The sequence below is a fragment of the Urocampus carinirostris genome, chromosome 8, assembly GCF_059441175.1.
Source record: "Urocampus carinirostris isolate Australia breed hairy pipefish chromosome 8, RoL_Ucar_1.0, whole genome shotgun sequence".
NCBI lineage: Eukaryota > Metazoa > Chordata > Actinopteri > Syngnathiformes > Syngnathidae > Urocampus > Urocampus carinirostris.
This window is the reverse complement of record NC_142356.1, coordinates 17081909-17104424: the sequence shown is the minus strand read 5'-3', so window position 1 is coordinate 17104424 and position 22516 is coordinate 17081909. Positions and strand designations below refer to the sequence as shown.

Here is a 22516-nt window from a genome sequence, read left to right as displayed (position 1 = left end):
GTATCACATTACTCACTGCATAGCAAAGCACAGAAAACCATTTACTGATGGCGAATATTTTAACAAAGCGTGTGGGTGCTTGTGTGCATGTGTGCCTTCTACTTTGCTGCTGTTATTTCAAGTTTTGATATTTTCTGCAACAAGATATCATTGATGAATGGTATGGTAGCTGTCCGTATTACTTGTTTTATGATTGTTATTTATAGTTGATGAAGAATGGTTGATTCTGGTTAATTCTTGTGGTAAAAAATTGAAGTCATAATTGGCTACAGGTCTCTCCACATGTTGCACACATTCATTTTTTAGTTGATTGATGAACAAGAATAGTGGAATATAAATTGGTCAGTTATACGATTTAAATGTATATCCATGTTGTGTATTTGGACTGGTGTAAAATTACAGCTCTGTTGGATATAAAAAAATGTTGTGCAAGTCATTAATCTTGGTGTGGCACACTGATTTACAAGGATATTTGAAAGTGGCACTCCACACCAAAAAGGTTACTGACCCCTAGTTTACGTGAATATGTCTCCTTTACGTTTGCATTCAGATTGTTGGGGTACACTACGATGGTTACCGTATTTTCCGCACTATAAGGCGCACCTAAAAGCCTTTACTTTTTTCAAAAGCTGACCATGCGCCTTATAATACAGTGCGCCTTATTTATGGATCAATATTAATTCGCAAAGTCTTGCAACTAACTTGCTGCCGCCAACTAGATTTTCCCCCGAACGCCAAGTAGTCCGCGGTGTATGCTGGGATTTATTTACCGGCGTTTCATTGGCTAACCAATGTGTCAATCATCATTTGAATCGATCACTATTGGCTAAAGTTATTCAGAGGTAAAGGGGGCGGATCCTTTTTATCATATACAGGCTCGCATAGGCTAAAGGGGCAAAACAAAGCCTGCAATTGGCCAAAAAAGAAGTGTCAATCATCAGTTGAATCAATCACTATTGGCTAAAGTTATTCGGAGGTAAAGAGGGCGGATACTTTTTATCATTTACAGGCTGGCATAGGCTAAAGGGGCAAAACAAAGCCTGCAATTGGCCGAAAAAGATTAATGTAAATAGCATGTTGGGGACGGCATAGAGAAAACAGTATTTTACTTTTCTGTACTGTATTTGTAAATATTTTACTCTCCTGGATTTACTACACTCACGGATATAAGAGGACCATGGTTGCACATTATTATTGAACACAACGACTTCGGTGAGCTACTCCAGCTATATATTTTCCAGTATCTTGTTTCAGAGTGATATCGATGTTTCTGTGATGGGTCTTTTTTTAAATTAAACTCAATTCCAAGTGTTTATTGTCATATGCAGAGTGAAGTTGCGAGCGAAAAAGAAAATAGAAACTAAGGAATGGTTGGCATTTCTTAAACCCCAAGACTTTAACCTTCCGAATGATATTTGGAACGATGCATTTGAGTAACATCGTACGGACACCGCATCCGCACGTGTCTACGACACGTATTTGCTTCTTTGCAAGCTTTCAGAATGTTAAGGGGGTAATAAGTTTGACTGAACTATCTGACTTTTGTCGACGTTCCCATTGTAGCGCCTTATAATCCGGTGCGCCTTATGTATGGAAGATATAGGACCAAAACCTATTTTTGGGGGGTGTTCCCTATAACGCGGTGCGCCCTATAGTGCGGAAAATATGGTATAAGTTTATTGTGTACATTGTAGCATAGTACAAAAAGACATTGCTGCAGTGAAAAATATATTTTAAAAATCATACATGAGCTGTTTTCTCAGATTATTTTGGATCAGCTCTCTTATTTGCATGTTGCATCACGTTTTTCATACTGCACAATTTTCACAGCACTTCCTCAACTTACCCAACTTTATTTTCAGTTTGCTATATTTCTCGTGTGCATCTTGGTAGTTTTACAAAGTTGAGCTGAAAACAACTGCAAACTTGGGGCGGTATATTTACAGTTATATTTATTTTATGTAATATGTGTCAGAAGTTATTCTGGACAGTTTCTTTTCTAGGTTTTGTATGGTTCATCCTCGCAGCAGTAACCTGCCTGAAATAGGAGCACGGGAAAATATGAAACGCCCGGGTCCACATGTTGAGTCACTTTGCCCGCCTGCTAAATGTAGTGGAGCCTCCGGTGGGGACTGGCAGCGGCGGATAAGACGTGCACTCAGGAAGGAGGTGGAGGAACAACAGAGGATAGATACGGTGCAGAGCTCACTTGGGTGTTGTTATGCATGAATATTCAATGTCACCTAAGAATACACAATTGTGCTCTTGTTATAAAGCTAAGTTGGGCAAAGGAGGAGTGAGCCCTCCGTTACTGAGGAATACATGAAAACAAGAAGTCACATAAATGCAATAAAGTAGTAAATGGTAACAGATTTAAAACAGAATTTGAAGAAATCATTTTAAAAGTTACAATTATTTCTGTACATACAGCACATTTCCAGTCAAAGGCAATTTTCCATGCAGGAGGAGTGATTAAGTTATTGTGCAGCAAAAAGTTTATTTTAAGAGCGCAGAAGTTTACACTTTTTGCACAAAGTTGATGTTTGTGGGGGTTTTTCTAGCTTGAAAATTGTTAGGATTGAAACAAATTATTCTTAACTGCAATCAGTAAAGGAATTTGCCTCTAGGTGTTGCTGGTGCTCCAACATAAATCTTTTTTCGAAAAGCTCCTACACAGATTTTAAAAAAATACGTTATTCTTTGAGTTCTTATAGTTCTTATATGAATTACTAATCCCAAGAAAATGGAATCAATGAACCAGGCCGAAATAGCACACACAATTCATTAAGCTGCCGCCAATCATGGACAATTAATCCCACTACACAGCATTATATCCAGACAGAAAAGCAGCTTCAGCGACAGACTGCTGTCACTGTCTTGTACCACGGACAGACTGAAGAGATCTTTTCTTCCTCATGCCATGGGGCTCTTTAACTCCACCCGCCGGTGTATTTTATGTAGCACTATTTAAATATTCTATACAACACGCTACAGTGGTTATTAGCACGTCACATTGGGTATTTGTATATTGTATTCTTTTTGCCTTATTATTGTATTGTTCTCAGCGAAGGGATGCTGCTGGAAATGTGAATTTCCCTGCAGGGATGAATAAAGTATGTATCTATATATCTATCTATCTTAACACAATTTATTAACTCTTAGCACGCTGGAGATACAGTATATATTGTTTACACACAAACTAGGAAGAAACTAGGGTGGATGCTGGGTGACCTCACAGCACCCCACGCCAGTAGCAGCGGAAAGAAGTACGAAAGTAATGTCCTGTTCGTCGCATTTTAAGCGGTGCGTATATCAAACATTTGTGAAATCGCTCACACAATCCACATGCTTTTGAAATTTTCATTCAGATTTGAAAGAATACATCTTACGATCCCAGACATTATTGATTTTTCATTTCATCTGCTTTAATCATGTATTTTCTGTGATATTCATATCTCAAAGGATGGCAAGTTTTTGAAACACTCTGTATATTATTTGTATTTTTTCATATGAAGCAGAAAAACATTTCGCCATCTGCTTTTCTTTACAACATTTCTGCACCTGCCGGCAAGAACCTGAAATTGTTTTTATTTAACTAACGCATCAGAAATCAACAAAAGCACACAAACTGCGTTCCGTGAGCCCCAAATGTGATTCATTCTACCCGAGCTCCCTCTAATGGATTCGTTACTCACCATAAAGCTCATGAATGTTTCATTGTAACTTATGGCAAATTAGGATGGCACCGCCCGGGGATCAACGAAGACGCTCCATTTATATCAGGGACGAGCAGCTGGCTCTCAACGTCTGTTACCACAAAAACGTGCGAATACGAGGTTGCGTCCATTTAAAGATTCACTTTGTTTTTCGTTTTTGATATCGATGTCAAACGCTGATGTGTCCCGGCTGATGTCCTCTGGGGCGAGGGCAACTTTTTCAAAGCATAAAAAAATTTGAAAGCGACTCCTATGAATTATGGAAGTCGTGACATGCGACCTTTTGGAAACATCGGGATCTGTTCATCAACATGATGAAATTGGACGTAAGCAGAAGAAAAATACCATGGGATTGTTTTGAAGACAAAAAAATCATACTGTCCGGTCATCTGACCTCATGCATTGAAAAACAGGATGTGGAAAGGCCGAAAAAATCTAAAGGACTGTCTTGGAAAATTTCACTATTTTGATAAAGTTCTTTGTTTTTTGTAGGGTGGCAGTTGCTCAGGAGGTAAAGCTCTCGTCTTAAGATCAAGAGGTCGCAAGTCCAATTCCCGTCCCCCCCGTGTTATATATCGAAGTGTCCTTGGGCAAGACAATGAATCCCTAATGCCCTCAATAAGCAGGTAGTTGCCTTGCATGGCTGACGCCACTATATGTGAGTGTGTGTGAATGGGTAAGTGTGAATTATTTAATTTGCAATGCAATTTTAAAAAACTAAAATGTTTAAACATTCTGAATTCATCACTAGTCAACAGAAATATTAGTCTTTTACTGTTTCAATGTTGCTGATAAGTTGACTAGCCTACCAGTATCATTTTTTTCAACAAATATTTCATCATCTAATATTTTGAGAGGTAATATTTGCGTTTTCACCATAATCAGCAATGTTAAAACAGAAAAAAAACGTGTTAACAATATTTCAGTTGATTTCAAATGCATACAGAATGTATATTACATGAAGAACTTATATCCACATTATATATTCAGAATATGTACATTTTCTGAAACATGCTCGTATTCAAAGTTTGTGTAATATACTGTACATAAAAAGGGAGCCAGCATCAATCACTTCAAAAATGATAGAGATACTGTTAATATTAAGCAAAAAATATTGGCTCACTTTGATATATTTTATAGCAACCTTGAAAGAAAAAGTTCAAACAGCTAAATTATCTATTACATGGGAGAGGAAAAATGTTGCTTATATGAAGTATACAGTTTCTTGTTCGATTAGGAAAAAAACGTATCAATTACATAAAAAAAAAAACTAAATTAAATTTTAGTACACTGCAAAAATGATTAACCCATTTGCAAAGAAGTGTACTGATTTCAATTATGAGTTTAACTTGTTTTTTTAGTAATATTAGAAATGGTGTACTTGCGTGTATTTTTGCTGCAACCCATGCTACATTATTCAATGATCATGACATTTCCAAGTGAAATGTACCGTATCGGTTTGATATCGATCATGTCTACCATGTATTTACTTGGATCGGATTGATACTAAAATTCCGGGTATCGCCCAACCCTAACTTGATCATGGAGAAAAGCTAGGATAGCAACGTATGCAACAAGCCAATAAGAACTGGGTTCATACACCCTTTTCATGGGCGCATTCAAGTACCTGTGAATCATGTATCTTACTGCTCCACAAATAGATCTGTGATTTACGTATGCAATCTTTAATCTTGTGTGTGCATTTGTCAAGACATGATTATTGGATCTTTGTTAAATCGTGCATATATTTGTGGATCGGAACAACACTTGTGTAAATATTTTTGACACAAATCTCTCGCGGTATAGGTGATGGGCAAAATGACAGTAATATGTAGCTTACATCATTTTCAGTTGCAGCAAGTTCTTTCTGTTACAATTTACCACTGGGAAATTCTACCTTCATTTCTTGCATGGCCCATTAATAAATGTCCATAGTCGATTCATAATCCTTGCATTAATACACAATTCATAGTGTGCTGTTTACGGGAAGCATGCACCTTGGGTGTGACCCGTAGGGGGTGATGATGCTTCATAGGAGAGTGCCATACAAACTAATGAGGCTGCTGTTAATTAGGAAGGAGAAATAAGAGCTGTGTCAACCTTATTTTAAAGCAGATTTGATGAGAAACATTGCAACAATTTCAAGCATTTACAAGCACTTCACCCAAAACATAAGCATTTTTTAATCTTTAAGAAAACACAAGATTAAAATTCAGGCCTTTTCAAGGATTTTAAAGCACCCGTACAAACCCTCTAACAAACATCAAAGTAGACTTACGGCTTCCTGGCGCTTGTCCCTCACATCATACACTGTCAGCTTGACGAGCGTCTCTGAGGTGGCGGGACAGTCCGGGGGGAAGGTCACCCCGGTCAGAAAGCACGGGTCCTTGTTTGCCTGGCGGGAAACAAAAATAACAAGGGTGAAAATTCTCCATGTGCAATGGCGTGCGCCCCTAGAGCACGACATGCTAATGGAAAGGCAGGAAGCCAAAGGCAGGCCACACAACGGGATTATTTTGGCAGCAGCAGTGAGCCAACAGCTGGGATCACTCTTTCCTCAACAGAAGGCGATGGAGACGTCCCCGGCGGGGAGTCCTCAGAGCAATGGCGTGGAAGCCAGGAACAAAAATCTTGACAGGTACAGTGGCATGCCGGAGCCAATGCCATCCAAGGCTTCTGGCTTTTTGGTCTTTGAACGCATCATAGGGCAGGAATGCAAGCCATCGCCACTCTGCCAGCTGTTAGCTGTTTATAATAAGTGTGTGCTTGTGTGTCCCTTCTCATTGTGAAATCCTCCCCCAAATAGTGGTAAACTGAAGTTTAAAAACAGAAATAATACATTGTTTTCATTGCACTATTGTCATGATGCACTTACAACTTGGGGCAGTCTCCAATATTTCCACATTTATCATGAAATTTTGTATCTTATTTTTTTTCATTTAAATCATTTATTCAACGTTAATTATGCATTGCCAAACCTAATATTGTCGTAAAGAAGGTTCACTACATCGTTATCAATGACAACAAAAACAATTCTAACAAAAATAATGGTAGTAAGTTTGTAGTACCAGCATGGTGCTTTAGTAAATCGCAGTAGTAACACAGTTAGTGCCATTGGTGTCTATAGACGTCAAACATGTATCGTATATTTGAAGGGACCACTAGATGTCGGTGTATTTTGTAGTGCAACCGAAAACGAGTCCTACAAAGCGAAAGGAAGAACACAAAACACGGAGACTTAGAGAGACCAAGCGTACCATTTTACAAGGCTTTTGGGGTAACCTTAGTGGCAAAACAAAGACAATCATGTCAGCTTCCTCCAGGTGGGGCTCATGTCTAATAAATACAAATTTCTCAACATTTTATGCCTAATAATATATGCATCAATATTGTTTTCCTTAATGAATCTTATTTTTTACCATTGGGTAGGTGGGCGGATCCCTTAAACACTAAGGTCGTAAAGACACCCTTTCCTTTGATGTGTTTTAGGTGAGTACAGTCTGGTGGCGCCCATCAGTAAAATAAAAAAATGTATGTAAAAATAAACAAGCAGTAGCTCAGGAAGTAGACTGCTCAGCTTGGGATCAAGAGGTTTGATTCCCGGCTCCTCTGTGTTATATGTCGAAGTGTCCTTGGGCAAGACACTGAATCCCTAATGCCCCTGATAAGCAGCTAGTTGTCTTACATGGCTGACACCGTTATTGGTGTGTGAGTGTGTGTAAATGGGTAAGTGTGAAGCACAATGTAAAGCGCTTTGGGAGGTCTTAAGGGACTTGAAAAGTGCTATATAAATGCAGACCTTTTACATTTTTGAGATTATTATGATTTATAATTATTATAATTTCTTAGAGGAATTAGTTTTTGACAAATTATGTAGCCAATTTACCGTTTTCAATAATAGTAACAAGGTAAGTCATGCTTATTTGCATAACCCTTAATCACAAGGAGTCTCAAAGAGCTGTACAGACCACAGACTATTATTACATGAGATCAACGAGTGCTGGTGGAAAACATCGAAGTGCACAGGGAGCGCAGTTGCTGTGTTTTGCGGAAACGTGGCTCACGTTTAGCATTCCGGACGCTAACGTGTAGCCACCCGGAGCTACCTGGAGCAATCCGGCTTCAGCGTCGCTATACAGAGACACGAAAGCCTACGGGAATCGGAGAGGAGACGGACTCGCTAACACGAGGTGGTGTATCCCTGGACACAAAGAAAAAGATTTCCATCTGCCGCGGGGATGTCGAACTTTTGGACTGGCGTGTGACGTCATCCACTCCGCTACAAGCACCCCTAGGGCATCATGCTAATCTGTTAATAAACAACGGGGTAGACAGCTGGAAGTGTGAATTTCCCTACGGGGATGAATAAAGTATGTATCTATCTATCTATCTACACCATCCTCTGATCCAAACCTTACATGAGCGCAAGGAAAAACAAAAGCCTCAACATGGGGTAAATGAAGAAACCTTGAGAAGGGCCCGCACATGAGGTAATCCCCATTTCCAGGATCAACAGGCTGCAGCTGATGTTGTTATAACAATTAATACACGGATATTGTCATGATGAAATATAGATCATTCATAAGCTATATAGAATGGAAGTGTGTTTTAAGCCTAGATTTAAACAGTTCCACTGAGGTTGCAGATCGGTTCTCAGGGGGAAGAGCATTCAAAACAAAATAATCAGAACGATTAGTAAATAGACCCTTTACATGTGCATTGATGGTTTATGGTCACCTGAGCGTAAAATATGGATATGTCTGATGACACTTAAAAGAAAAGAAAGTGTGTGAACGTGTCATAAATATGAGGAATTTCATTTATCCCCCTCAAGTTAACAACCAAGTGTGCGTAGTAAACTAAGACACTGTTTTTAAATTCAAAAACATTTGAATACTACCCATTGAGATGCCCAAAATTGAGTTCGAGATCCCTAAAAAACGTTTTTGAAATGTTTCTGTAAACATATTCCAATTAGTGCCCTGCTGAGAATAATATCTCATCTGCAAGCTTTTTACGAGAGAAAAAATACTCTTTGCATATGAGAGCTTTGCATAAAAGTGCAGGAGTCTACTTTTGCTTATGCACCTGTAATTTGTAAGACAAGATGTCTTATCAGTTTGTCCGTATCGCGTGCTGCTGTTTGCTGTTTTTCAATTAAGGCAAAAGATGGAAGAAAATATTTTGAACTTTTAATGAATATGTCACTTCCATCCATCCATCATCGTCACCGCTTATCCTCAGTAGGGTTGCGGGGGTGCTGGAGCCCATCCCAGCCATCTTTAGGCAGTGGGCAGGGGAAATCCTGAACTGGTTGCAGGGCACACAGTCACAGACAGCTCACTAGCTCTTTCACACCTAGGAGCAATTTGGACCGGCCAATAAACCTGAAATGCATGTTTTTGGAAGGTGGGAGGAAACTGGAGTACCCGGAGGAAACCCACGCAAGCATGGGGAAAACATGCAAACTCCGCGCAAGAAGGCTGGTCGCCCGATTTGATCCCATGACCTCAGAACTGTTCCGCGGACAGCTCATCCGCCGTGCCGCCTGAATATGACACTTTTACTGAATGAATAATTCATTATAGGCGATAGTAGTATGCATGCATAATCAAACTAAAACAATTATTGCAATCTGAATTAAAGACTTCTTGCACAATAGGAATATGCAAAACGGCACGTATATCCGCAAGTGTAATTGAGAACTGGGGGTTAAAAACAGCAATTGTACTTCCATACCAGAGTGGACATCAATTATAGCAGGAAGTCAAAGCTTTTTCCCCCCTCTTGTTTAGCCATTTTTGGATGTATTGGACTAAGTCAAAGCACTTAAGAGTGTTTAGACTAGGGATCCCCACTTCCTCTTTCCTCACCAGCTGCCCCCAGCTGGCAGTCCTCCGGGGAAGTTTAAGCGACTTTGCTAATGACTCGCAATTAGACGTACAGGCGGAAAAATCCAATCAAATGGCCGGTCACACCCTTGAATTTAAAAAAAATGAAACATGGCGCTTAAGATTTCTAGACATCTCTACGTGGATCTTGTGTTCCTACTTGACCTTGCACTTAGCGATCGTCTAAAAAATATCACATTTGGAAGCCGTTCGAGTGTTTGCCTTCGTATATCACCGGCGGCGGGGACGGGCTCGGGCACGAGTTGACATTTATGTTGACATTTCCATTCATTTCTTCAATCCCTCTCGGATAGCGCGAGAGAGGACGTTCAAACAATTTTTGACAAGTTTTAATGGATTTATTCATAGTCCGGAGAGACATGAGACTCAGCAAAATTTGGGGGAAATGATAGCTTTTTAAATGCCAGTGATGGCACGTTGCTGTCATGGCGCACCTGAATGCTGCATGGCATTGACGGCTCAGTGCCGTAAAATAAGCTCTGAGAAAGTAAAATCCACTGAGTGTGAGCAAATCACACTTGAAAACAACTTTTTCCAAGGTTAATTCAGATAAGTGAGTAAACCGATGGCAATGAATCCACATATTAAAGCTTCGGCTGAACAGCTTATCCCGGATCGATCGGTGCATAACTGTACATTTTGCAAAGTCACAACTCATCAGATGATAAGGAAACTCTCGAAATTATGTTTACGTGATTCAATCAGGCTGACAACCTGAGACCACCAATGAATCAAGCAGTAACTTTAAAGTTAAACATCTTATCATAAATATGAGTTGGCTGCGTAGGGTTTAGAAGGTTGGGAGATGAGCAGGGAGTGAAAATTTTTTTTTGTTGTTGATTTGAATATTTTGTATCATTATCACAATCGGATATCTCAGTAATATACGGTGGGTTGGGGTGAGTGGGGGATCATAATGCAGTCCTATCCAATTTGTTATTTTGAAGACACATCCCCGTATTTAGGCATTTTTCGTATTTTTTATTTTTCATTGGAAAAAATGACAAACAAAAAGGAGATAAGTCTTTAGAGATTAGCAGCTATCAATGAATAAACAGACATCTACATTTTTTACATGTCATTATATTTCTAACATATTAACTTTTTTTTTGGGAGACACACGGAGTGACATTGCGGAAAAGTGTGGCACCAAATCAACACAATTTTTTAGGATTTTTTTCACCATTATATATCTATATATAATTAATACATTTTTAGTATTTTGAATTCATTCTCACACAAAGTTTCTCTAAAACATGAGATTTCTCCAACTAATTATTAAATATTAATTCAATTAGAAATTTGTTTTTATTTGAGGGTCAAATCATTTATTTGGCCATCTATGTGTCTATTCAGCACACCTTTCTGTTGGTTTAGATCAGTCATTCATTCATTCATTCATTCATTTCCTCAACTGTTATCCTCATGTAGTTCAGAGGGGCGCTGGAGCCCATTCCTGCCGACATCGGGCAAAGGGCAGGGGACACCTTGCACGGGTTGCCAGCCAATTACAGGTCACACCAAGACACAAAAACACTCACAGACGCATTCATACTTTGGAACAATTTAGAGCCACCAATCAACCTGTCATTGGAATGTGGGAGCAAACCACAGTGCCCAGACAAAGTACAAAATCTACACAGAAAGGGTGGAGGCTGGAAGCTGGAATTGAACCCAGCATCTTAGAACTATGAGACAGGCATGCTAACCACTCAAATTCCATGCTGCCTCTAGATCAGTCAAAATGCCCAAAATTGTCTGGTAGCAGTGAACCCTCTTCAGAAAATGAATCGCATTCAAGAGTTAATAATGGTAGCCACATTAGACAAATGCAAAATTCCTCTTTCAAGCTCTTTCTCTTTGCCATGTCCATGCTCTGTCACAAAATACAAAATTGCTTACTTTATACACACAGCCAAACACACTGGCAGTGTGACAATCACAACCGCAGACACAAGCATATGGATTCAAACCCAGACACTTGAACTCAGACACACACGCAGACAGACTCAAAATCTGGCACCCTGAATGGGTTTCATTCAGGCTTACCAGCATGCTTGGAAGCCTCAGCCGGGCGCGACTCCTCTTAGTGCAGCTGATGGGCTGAGATGAGCTCAAGTGCTAAGGCTAACTCACATCCACAGCGTGCAAACACACACACGCCGGGATGTTGTAAAAGCGGGAAACACGTTTACACACATTCGATGCTTTTTGGCCATTTAAGGTCACAACCCTTTGTGAAATGGCCAATTTGGGCCATTTTGGGTCGGTATGTTTGTGTGTGCACATGTGTATGTGTCTGCATTTTCGTCCCTCCCTTGGCCACTCATAATTATTGAACATGGACACACACACAAACACACAGCATAGAGGGCAAGGCATGAAAGGCCGTTTTATCTCCTGGCCTGATGTCAAATCTTTTCCCCCTTCCTGTGGTGTGCAAATGCGATTTTCTCGCAGACATTAGCGGGCTTGCTGGCAGCCCTTGCCAATGCTAATGCATTCTCAGTTATGCAATGCAGAGAGAGAACGCTTGTAAAAGACAGGAAATTACCACAATTTTGCAAAAAGCTAACAATGCGAGTGAGAGTGGATCAAATGGAGATTTTACAGTCTAGGGCTCCAGAGTAGGTGGACATTTTTTATGACAACATTTACATTGCAGAGTGCTTTTGAGAAATACTTGGCTGTGAAACATCCTTGGCATAAATTCAGACAAAGTAGTGCCTTTCTACAGGCCAACCTTTAACGTTGAATGAGCATAAATTGAGAAGCTCGAGCAAAATGTTCCAGGAAAAAGATGGTAATTGTCACCATAAAACAATGTTTTTGTAGCACATGCAACGTACAATATACTTGGTGTTGAATTGCTACTTGGACAAGTAATAACGTTAAGTTAATTCTGTCGGAGAGTCATGGTACCATTAAGCCAGTGGGGTATCTGTCTGAGACTGGTTTACATCATACAAAGAGGTTAAAAGAATAGTTCTAAACTTAAATCAAATTCGTCATAAGCTCAAAATGGCATTCCAATGCTGATATTCGTCTTTTAATGCTGAAGATAATGATAACATGTACATCACAAATCACATATAACTGACTTTTGTTTAATTAAGTCATGATCAAGAATGAGCATTCAGTCTTTACAATACTCTGTGCCTTTATATTGGTCCGAGCATCATGCTACATTTGAAGCGGCCTCCATGTTGGACTACCAGGAACAATGGAAGAACATGAAAATACAAATCGATCTGCATACTTTGTAAGCTTAGATATGGTTTCTATCGGAAACTAGATATGAGGAAAGGTTGAGGATAATTAACAACATAGACACCTATTTCATGCAAATTGTTATCATATCCTGGCATTTTACTTGCACTTTCAAACTGGGACATCGTCAACTACTTGCTATTCAGACCAACCCAATACCGCATTGATAAGCTTCATTCCAATAAAGGCCTTGAAACTACCATGTTAGTGGCTGGCTGGGAGAAATCCAATCAATTTAGATCAACGGTCATCATTTCGTTCCTAGACGGGTAAGTCAACAAAGAGAAAAATGATCAGGAAAAGATCAAGTGTGTGAGTCCATTGTGTTACGTAAAAAGTGCGTAAAAGTGACATTTTAATATTGAGAAAACAAAGCTAAAGAGAACCGAATTGAACAGCGGATAGAGAACAACGTTTGCAAGGAGCAGCCTCAACTTGTGTCACAAAGAGAAGGTTTAATTTTTGCCTTGATTGATAGCGTTATTATGATTACATTATGCCCTGCGACTGGCTGGCAATCAGTTCAGGGTGTCCCCTGCCCATTGTCCCAGTAGAGCTGGGATGGGCTCCAGCACCTCCGCAACCCTACTGAGGATAAGCGGTGCAGATAAAGGATCGATGGATGATTACATTAAAATCAGAACACTTCAACAAACTGAGAGTCTTCTTGATTGGTGCATAAACTACTTAACCATCCAAGAATCAAATGACGATCATTGATCTCAGTTGAATTTAATTCTCTAATCTAGCCACGAGCAAACTGTTTATATTCCCTGAGGCTTTTATAGGATCGAAGCTCAACAGGAGTGTGCAGGCTTGGTCCATAGATCAAGTACTTGATTTTCTGGGATGAAATTCTAGGTAGACGCCGGGATCCGATAACTGTCGTTTCTCATAAAATGGGGGTCTATGTTGCTCAATGCCATCAACTTTTCTTTTCCTCTAGTCTTTTCGAAACCATGTATAAACTTGTAAAGTGTGATTTATATTTCCATGATCTTCCATTGTCACTGGTAATCCAACATGTCAAACGCTTAGAGTCACGTGATGCTCCGAATACTAAATTGTACATATTCTGTACATTTTGATCGCTGATGTGTTACATCACAGGAAAATAATTGATGCATTAAACTTAAGAAAGGAAATTCTCTCTGAAGGGTTCATCAAATTAACATTTGAAATGGCTCCATTTAGTCATTTATCAACTTATTTCAACCTGGAAGCAAAAGTTGTATTTGACTTAAGACATGACTTAAGATATTTTGTATTCCTTGACATATCCGCAACAATTCTCCATGTGTTGTAATCCTATTGTAATACAATGCCAAGTCTGTGATTATCCTACCACTATACTAAGTCAATCGGTTGCTGAAAGGGGTAAAATGTTGAAGCATAGAACAGTTGCCTTTTAAAAATTTGTTGTATTAATTTATTTTTCTTCTGACTCTCAACCTTGTCAAATGCAGTACATTTTTGCTGCCTAGGGTACCCCAAGCTATTTTTTTAATTTCAATTCAGGCTTGCTTGGTCAATTGATCTAGGTTCTTCAAAAACCTTAAACCTAAACAGTTAAACTTTAGCGCAATTTGCTTTGCCTCACCAGAAAGAGATAAGCTAAAAATGATTTAGTGATGTGGTTTTAATTTTCTGTACCTGGATTCAGACTCCGAATCGCTTGCATCAGGCTTAATCCAACCACAGTGTAAACTGATCTTTTTGCACCTCCTCAAAACAGCTGCAACAAAGGAAAACTCATGACCCCCAACTAAGGGGATTAAATCCTGTCACATTTTCTTCTGAATGACCTCAGCCTTCAGATAAATTGAGAAGACAAAAGAGAGAGAGGCAAATAGCACCTGGCACGCTCCATCATTGATCTTTCAAATGGAACCTTCACATCATGTAGGGAGAAGACCAAGTAATACATTGATTGCACACAGCCAATTGCGGCGGCAGGGCTGAAAACAGCTGCCGGGAGATAGACATGCTGAGAATGTCACATGCACACACACCCATGCACAGACACACACATGGCAGTAGGACTTTCCTTCAAATACACACTTTCGCTCATAGCCACACATGCTCATAAAACGATGCTGCCTCATAAATTAAATGGCATTATAAGCAGTGGGGAGTTATGAGGAAAATAATTAGCGCGGCCACTTGTTGCCTGGTGGGACTCGGCCAAGGAAGCAGATTAAAGTGATGCATCTCGACAGAGACAAGATTTGGATGTTGAGGGAATAATATTTTAGCTTGTTTTTTTTCTTTTTAAATCTAATTATCTGTAAGCCATTTTTGAAAAGCAATCTGATTATTTTGATGCTGGCATCATACTTTAAGGTTTTTTGCAGATTGTGGTATTGATATAGGTAATTAAAGGCAGATTTTTAAAAAGAGAATTGGACATCATCAAGATCAGTGTTTTCCAACCAGTGTGCCGGGGCCACAAGAATTTATCCCCTTTTATTTTTGCAAAATAGCATTCAATTTTTCGGCATCTTTGCTTTCTTCTAGTCTTCAGCCAAGTAACTAACATTCATCCATATCAGAAACTGGCAGCAAATTACTACTGATTCTATTTGTTTGTATACTCATTATCTGCTCATGGGGTACTATGGGAGCAGCACGGATGTGCAGTGGTTAGCACGTGTGTGGCACAGTTCTGAGGTCATGGGATCAAACCTTCCTGTGTTGAGTTTGCATGTTCTCCCCATGCTTGCGTGGGGTTTCCTCCGGGCACTCCAGTTTCCTCCAACTTTCCAAAAACATACATGTCAGGTTAATTGGCCAGTCCAACTTGTCCCTAGGTGTGAATGAGCAAGTGATTTGTCTGTCTCTGTGTGCCCTGCGACTGGCTGGCAACCAGTTCAAGGTGTCCCCTGCCCACTGCCCGAAGATGGCTGGGATGGGCTCCAGCACCCTTGTGACCCTACTGAGGGATAAGCTGTGCAGATAATGGATGGGGTACTATGGGGAGGTAAATAATGACTTACCAGTATTTTGTATAATGAAGCCGTTTAAAACATTTGCTTATTTGTATTATTTCCTTATTTCACTATATACAATGCCTAGCAAAATACTCTGTTGGTGTCTGTGAGAGACCTGAGAACGCGGCGCAGGTTCACCTTCCAATAAGACAACCCCTCTAAACATAAAGCAAATTGTACAATGGAATATTTTTAAATGAACAATGCCTCAATCCTACAGAGGATTCGTGGACAGATCTGAATAATACTGTGCACAAATGTTCACCATTTAACCTTACGGAACTCCAGCTGTTTCTAAGAAAGAATGGGCAAATATTTCTGTTTTAAGATGCGCAAAACGTATTGAGACAAAGTATTAACTCAAAAGGGGCCAATATTTAGGCAACACCTACTGTCCTTTTATTTCTTTTCTGTAAGTGTTAGCACAGTATAAAAGGTTGAATGATTTAGTTTCTATTCACAATTGTGTCTCACATGCTGTTGATTCTTCGAAAACATTTAAACTTTTTTATGTATCAGTATGGAGACTGAAAGATGTCAAAAAATTCTTTGGAGGGAGAGGGCTGAACGGCACTGAATTTTTTCTTCCCCTCATGTAGGTTTTAGATCAGGGGATGGTGTAACAATACTCTGTAGTTTGTAATAATCTGTGGTCTGTGCAGCCCTTTGAGACTCCTTGTGATAAAGGGCTATACAAAAAAACATGACTTGACTTGTCTTGTCTTTTTTAAAAAAAGCTTCTACAACACATTTCCAAATTGTTGCTCTGCATATAAACATTCACCTGTCATGAGACCATACCATAGTATTTCACAGTGTTTAAAGAATCTAACACTACATTTATGAAGCAAGCATGGGATGAATTGATCAGTGCAGTTGCTGACTTTGTCCTTTGAGGGGGTTTTTAAGGGTTATTGTTCTATCTTCGTTATTCATTATCCATTATCCGTTATCGGTCAGTTCATAATACGCTACAAAGCCTAGGAGCCGGGACACTTACTCTCAGCCAAAAGGCCAAGCTAAGGTCCTAGCCCTAAAGCCTTGCTGCGATCATTGCGAATGCACCGTTCCCGGAGGTACTGCAATACCGACCGGGCCGATGCGTGGAGTGGACAGAGCAAGCTCTTATTCCATCTCCGGATTGCAAAAATCAAAGATCATGGCAAAGGCCAAGCTAAGGACTGACATAGCATCAAAGCCACAGTCCAAAAACAACAAGGCCAAGCTAAGGACCTAGCATCAAGGCCAAGCTAAGGACCTAGCATCAAAGCCTGGGTCAAGCTAAGGACCTAGCATCGTGAGAAAATAATGCAGTGACATTAGCTGTGAAGCCTAAAGAAGAAGAACTGAAATTATGTTTCTTACTATGTGTCTTTCTGAGCTCAGCCTTTACAAAAGTAAAGGCGCTATACAAACCAAACTGGGGATTTCAAACATTAACAATTACAGTACTTCGGGAGCAGCAAAAAACATGAGCAGCCATCTTACAATTGCCAACTTGGTCAGAAAAATGTTCTGTCTAAGATTATCGATAAGTACATTCCACTTGCCTACAATCAATAATGTAATTCTGTTTTTCACTATTGGACGCCTGCAAAGGAGATTACCAGGGTTGGTTGTTATTTAGACTATTATTGCTCACTGTTGATTGTTAATTTTACTATTATGCACAGTTTATATCATTGTCACTGTTGGCTATTCATGTTGCTGTTCTCTAATTCCCACACCCTTTAATGATGATCTGGTTACTTAACCTAGGAGATTTAATGAAAATAAAGGGCCCAGGGGAGGACCATTAGAACTGGTTGGACTTTTTACATCTTGAGGGTTTGTGTGCAGTCATCTCCTTTTCTTCCAACAAGTTCAAAATTCATCCATGTGTTCTCACCTTATTTTGAGTTTCTAATAAACTATCAAATGATCATAAATAAAGCTAACACTGTTATTACACAAGTTGCTTGAGCCAATTACTTACTACTAGTCAAGTCAGTTGTGAAACGTTAGATGGGCTGGATTGGTAGAGGGAAGGGTGTTTTTTTCATACTGTTGCCAAGATTCAACTTCTTCATGCAATAGCATGTCAAGCAATGTAGTTATTAAAACACCGGTTCCGTCCATATCTTCCCATTTTGAGAGCTCCCTTTACAAATATCAGAAGCCTAACAGTGGACAAAACAGAAAAACAGTGTCATCTACTGGAGCTGATGAGGCATTACGCTTCCTAGCCCTTAAATGGTGCAAATCCAAGACAAGTCATGTTTACTTTCCATACAGAAGACTCCCTGCTCATCCGGAAAGCACACCAAGACATCTACTCAAACGGACAAGAACTCTTAATGGCTAAGAAAATATAATGCATCCTGATATGAAGGACAAGTGGACCTACCCTGCTTGGAAATCCAAAACAGTCCATACTGTCAGTAAGTCCTCCAAACTCACAGCCATGAAGACTAAATGGTACTGAGAAGAGTGTCTGCAGAGTGAGCACTCAGTATCCTACCACATCCTGTCTTTTCCAACACACACACATACACACGATTCTTTGACAGGAGGAGGGTAGTGGGGCGAACAGCCGTAACCCAGCTTTGAATGAGACGGTTGTTTTACTGGATTAGCGGGAACATAATTCCAGCCTATGAGTCGATTTCTTTTTCAGGGTTTGTGTCCATAAGAAGTGCGTTTGGGTGTGTGTGTAAAAGGGAATGTGTTTTTCAAGTGTGGCAGCTGTTACACAGTGTCGACCTTCCGTCGCGCGACTGGGTTAAAAAGCACTGCGCCGGTTGGATGGACTAATCGAATTTAAACCGACGTTGCAAGGTTCAAATCGAAAAAGGTTGCAGTCAAGAAACAAGGAAGAACAGTTTTTCTAACGTAACATAGTACTTGTTTTATAAATTAGTTCAGAACCTGTGCTTTGTAAAAATCAGATATACAACTGTTTTTTTGTACTTTGTTCGCAATGGAGCCCAAGACTTGATGCTGAAGGGGGAAACCAAAACATAACAATGCAAACAACGCTTGAGATTAACAAGAAATGCAAAGAAGACACTACCCTTTGCTACCCTCGGTAAATTGCATGGACATAACCGACAATCAAGATTATTAAAAAGATAAGCAATTCAAGCTAGGAAGTGTTCTATGGGCATGACACTCCACTCCTAACAAGTAGAAGTTCTTAAATCAGTTTCAATTTATTTTTGTTAACCCCCCCTGCATCCACCCACTACGCCGCTCGACCAACGTAAGTCACGTCACATCAAAAGTACAGTTACGGCAATTTCACTGAGATGTCTCCACTTCAGAATTGATGCATGTCGTATAATTTATTATGTTTTTGGTAAAAGACACGTTGATGAACTTCTAAAAACATCCTTAATTATTGAATTACAATCAAAATATTGGCGTGAAAACGCAATTTATTCCAGCCCAAGTGTCACAGATAGAAGGCATTTCAAAATACTCTGTGCATTATTCAGTCCTCTTCTCTTGCCCTGCTCAATTTTTTCGAAAGCCCTTTTGCCTTACTCTCAATGACAAGCACTACTTGATGCAATGCTCCTGCCCTGTCCTCCTTGTCCCATTTTCTTAATAGTACTTGGACTTACAGTTTAATACTTTTGTCCTGCCCCTTTTTTACGACATGTCAATGTGATCTACTCATATGTTAGCAACAGCTGCCTCAAATTCTCCATCCTGTCCCAATTTTCACGTGCAACAGATGCTTCCTCAAAGTTGTGTAAAGCAAGGCTGGATTAATCCATCTTGTGGTGTCTTTTTGTTTTTGCTAATTTCACTGGATACGTTTAGCTGTACATACATACATGTGCAAAAGTTTGCCGATGACACTGCGATCGTGGGATGTATCAGAAACGGGCAGGAGGAGGAGTACAGGAAATTGATTCAGGACTTTGTCCGATGGAGCGACGCAAACCACCTGCACCTAAACACCACCAAGACCAGAGAGATGGTGGTGGACTTCAGGAGAACCAGAACTCACCCGGTTCCTGTAACCATCAAGGGAGAATGTGTAGAATTTGTCCAGACCTACAAATACCTGGGTGTGCAGCTGGACAACAAACTGGACTGGACTGCCAACACAGAAGCTCTATGTAGGAAAGGGCAAAGCCGACTTTACTTCCTCAGAAGGCTGGCCTCCTTCAACATCTGCAAAAAGCTCCTGAAAATATTCTATGAGACAGTAGTGGCAAGTGCCCTCTTCTATGCGGCAGCGTGTTGGGGAGGCAGCGTCAAGAAGAAGGATGCCTCTCGTCTCAATAAACTGGCTAGGAAAGCGAGCTCTGTTGTGGGCAAAGAGCTGGACAGCCTAACAACAGCAGCTGAGAGACAGGCACTGAAAAAGCTGAGGTCAATCATGGACAATCCATCGCATCCGCTTCACAGCATTATCTCCGGACAGAAGAGCAGTTTCAGTGACAGACTGCTGTCACTGTCTTGTACTACGGACAGACTGAAGAGATCTTTTCTTCCTCATGCCATGAGGCTCTTTAACTCCACCCGGCAGAGTAAAGGCCCACATTAAACCACACCACCTACATTGGATCTTACTGCATTATGTGTTCTGTGTAGCACTATTTAGTTAATCTATATAACATGCTAAAGTGGGCATTTGCACGTCACACTGGGTATTTGTATATTGTTTTCTTTTGGCTTTATTATTGTATTGTTCTCAGCTCAGGGATGCTGCTGGAAATGTGAATTTCCCTTAGGGGATGAATAAAGTATCTATCTATCTATCTATCTATCTATCTATCTATCTACAGGCAGTAATTCGATTGGAGACGGACTATTCCCTGTATCCCGATTAAGTCAAGCCATCGAAATGCTAACGAGAATTTGACTTAGTTTTATTTAATTACAGTTTAATTAATTAGTCGGACTGTAAGTATTTTGTTTTCAATGGTCGGGTTATTCCTTTAATTTCCCGATTACTTGTGCATTTATGCTCAATTAAGTAATCTGATTGCTTGTGGACATGTGCAATTCCGAGAAAATTTTGCAATTCATGTACAGTGAGTAGATGGCACAGTTGTACCCATCCATACATAGTATAATTCTTTGCTTTTGGCTCGCCACATACGAGCCCATGTTGTAAACACACAAGACATAGCAATGGAGTTAACTTTTGGAGCACAAAGGAAATGTGGCACTAGAAAGAAGGTGAGGAAACTGCATTATTAAATTTGGTCGGTGTCATAAATGAAATCATTCTTAATTTAACGACAAAAGTTAAATGTGAAAACGACGTCTATTTGCATGAGAACATAACTCTCGGTTCACCCTTGCAAACGCCATCTATACAGGGTTATTCATTTGTTCCCCCGTGATGTAAATGATTCATTCGGATTGCTCCAAAAATTCAACTTCTGATCCCACCCGGACTTTTCCCTGCATGTAAATGTAGTCACAGATTGACTCAGAGATCCTGTGCTGTCAAAACAAACCTACCTCTACTATCTCTGTGCAGGTGTGGGATACCAGGCGATCCTTTTTAAGGTCCACCACAGTCACGTGAATCACGGCATTTGGAGTCCCGTCTCGGCCTGAGGTCGCCAAGTCTTTGCATGCTACACATAGACAGAAAGCACATTGTATTTCAAGGTCATTTTTATATTTACATATATTACTGGACTTAATATGTATGTACAAAACAGAGTCTGAAGGGCAAAGACAAAATAAGATTGCTCTGAAAACAACAGAAGCAGAGAAGTAATGAAATTATTATGCTGTCCCTCATTCCTGTTGGCCTCCCTTTATTTTCAAGGTACAAGAAATCAAATGGCGTCGCTGGAGAGCTGAAGGACAACAGGATGATGCCCTCGCAACCAGTGTGATGTAATGAGAAATAAATTAAAAACTTTAAAAAATGATAACTTGACCCTTTTGGAGGGGCGCAAGGCACTATATGTCCCAAAAAATAAAGCCAGTCTGGACTGCTGCGATTTTGATTGTTTAAAGAAAAAAGATCGAACACTGTCAGAACCCGAACAGACGGTAGACCCAAACGCGTAATCTTTTCACACCAAACTTTATTTACGGAAGCGGAGCAATCATGCGCGGGAACACCAACGCCAGCGATTTGGCGATCGCTGGGCAGAAGAAGCGGGGCTGAGAAGTCAGGCGCGGGAAAATAGAAAGCCAAGGGCCGACGAGCAGGATACCGGACAAGACAGACGGGATCGATACCGGATACAGGATACAGTATAACAAGGCTTGAATCAGGGCTTGATACAGGATACGGGACAGACAGGATCGATAACGAGCAGGATACCGGACAGGACGGGACAGACAGGATCCATACCGGATACAGGATACAGGATGACGGGGCTTGGATCAGGGATTGATACAGGATGCAGGATACGGGACAGACGGGATCGATACCGGATACAGGATACAGAATGGTTCGGGAACAGAACAGTGGCCAGAGACAAAATGCTTGCCTTGCGATTGCGGAAGTTCGTTGCCGGACTAACAATTCATTAGTTCACAATTGTTTTTTGTTCAGCACCAGCTATTACCAGCTCAGTAGCCTAGATGGTAGTGTGCCTGCTTTGAGACTGGGAGGTCGCTGGTTCGCGCCTCGGCCGAGTCATACCTAATTGGTAAAATG

The 22516-nt window shown here is 40.3% G+C and overlaps 1 protein-coding gene and 1 pseudogene across 3 annotated transcripts in view; both read right to left on the bottom strand.

The window, feature by feature from the left end:
• The window catches only part of inpp4b (inositol polyphosphate-4-phosphatase type II B), a 324645-nt gene that overhangs the window by 226181 nt on the left and 75948 nt on the right, over positions 1-22516 (bottom strand). For 2 of the 3 annotated variants that reach the window (XM_088341789.1, XM_088341788.1), the window contains exons 5-6: positions 21355-21473; positions 5995-6111 (exon numbers count right to left, since the gene is read on the bottom strand). In XM_088341789.1, coding sequence (XP_088197915.1) covers positions 5995-6111; positions 21355-21473 — 236 coding nt within the window. Of the gene's footprint in view, positions 1-5994; positions 6112-18274; positions 18305-21354; positions 21474-22516 lie in introns of those variants that run through there. The other variant, XM_088341790.1, reaches the window with a different exon arrangement.
• LOC148360949 (U2 spliceosomal RNA) lies at positions 16943-17066 on the bottom strand (annotated as a pseudogene).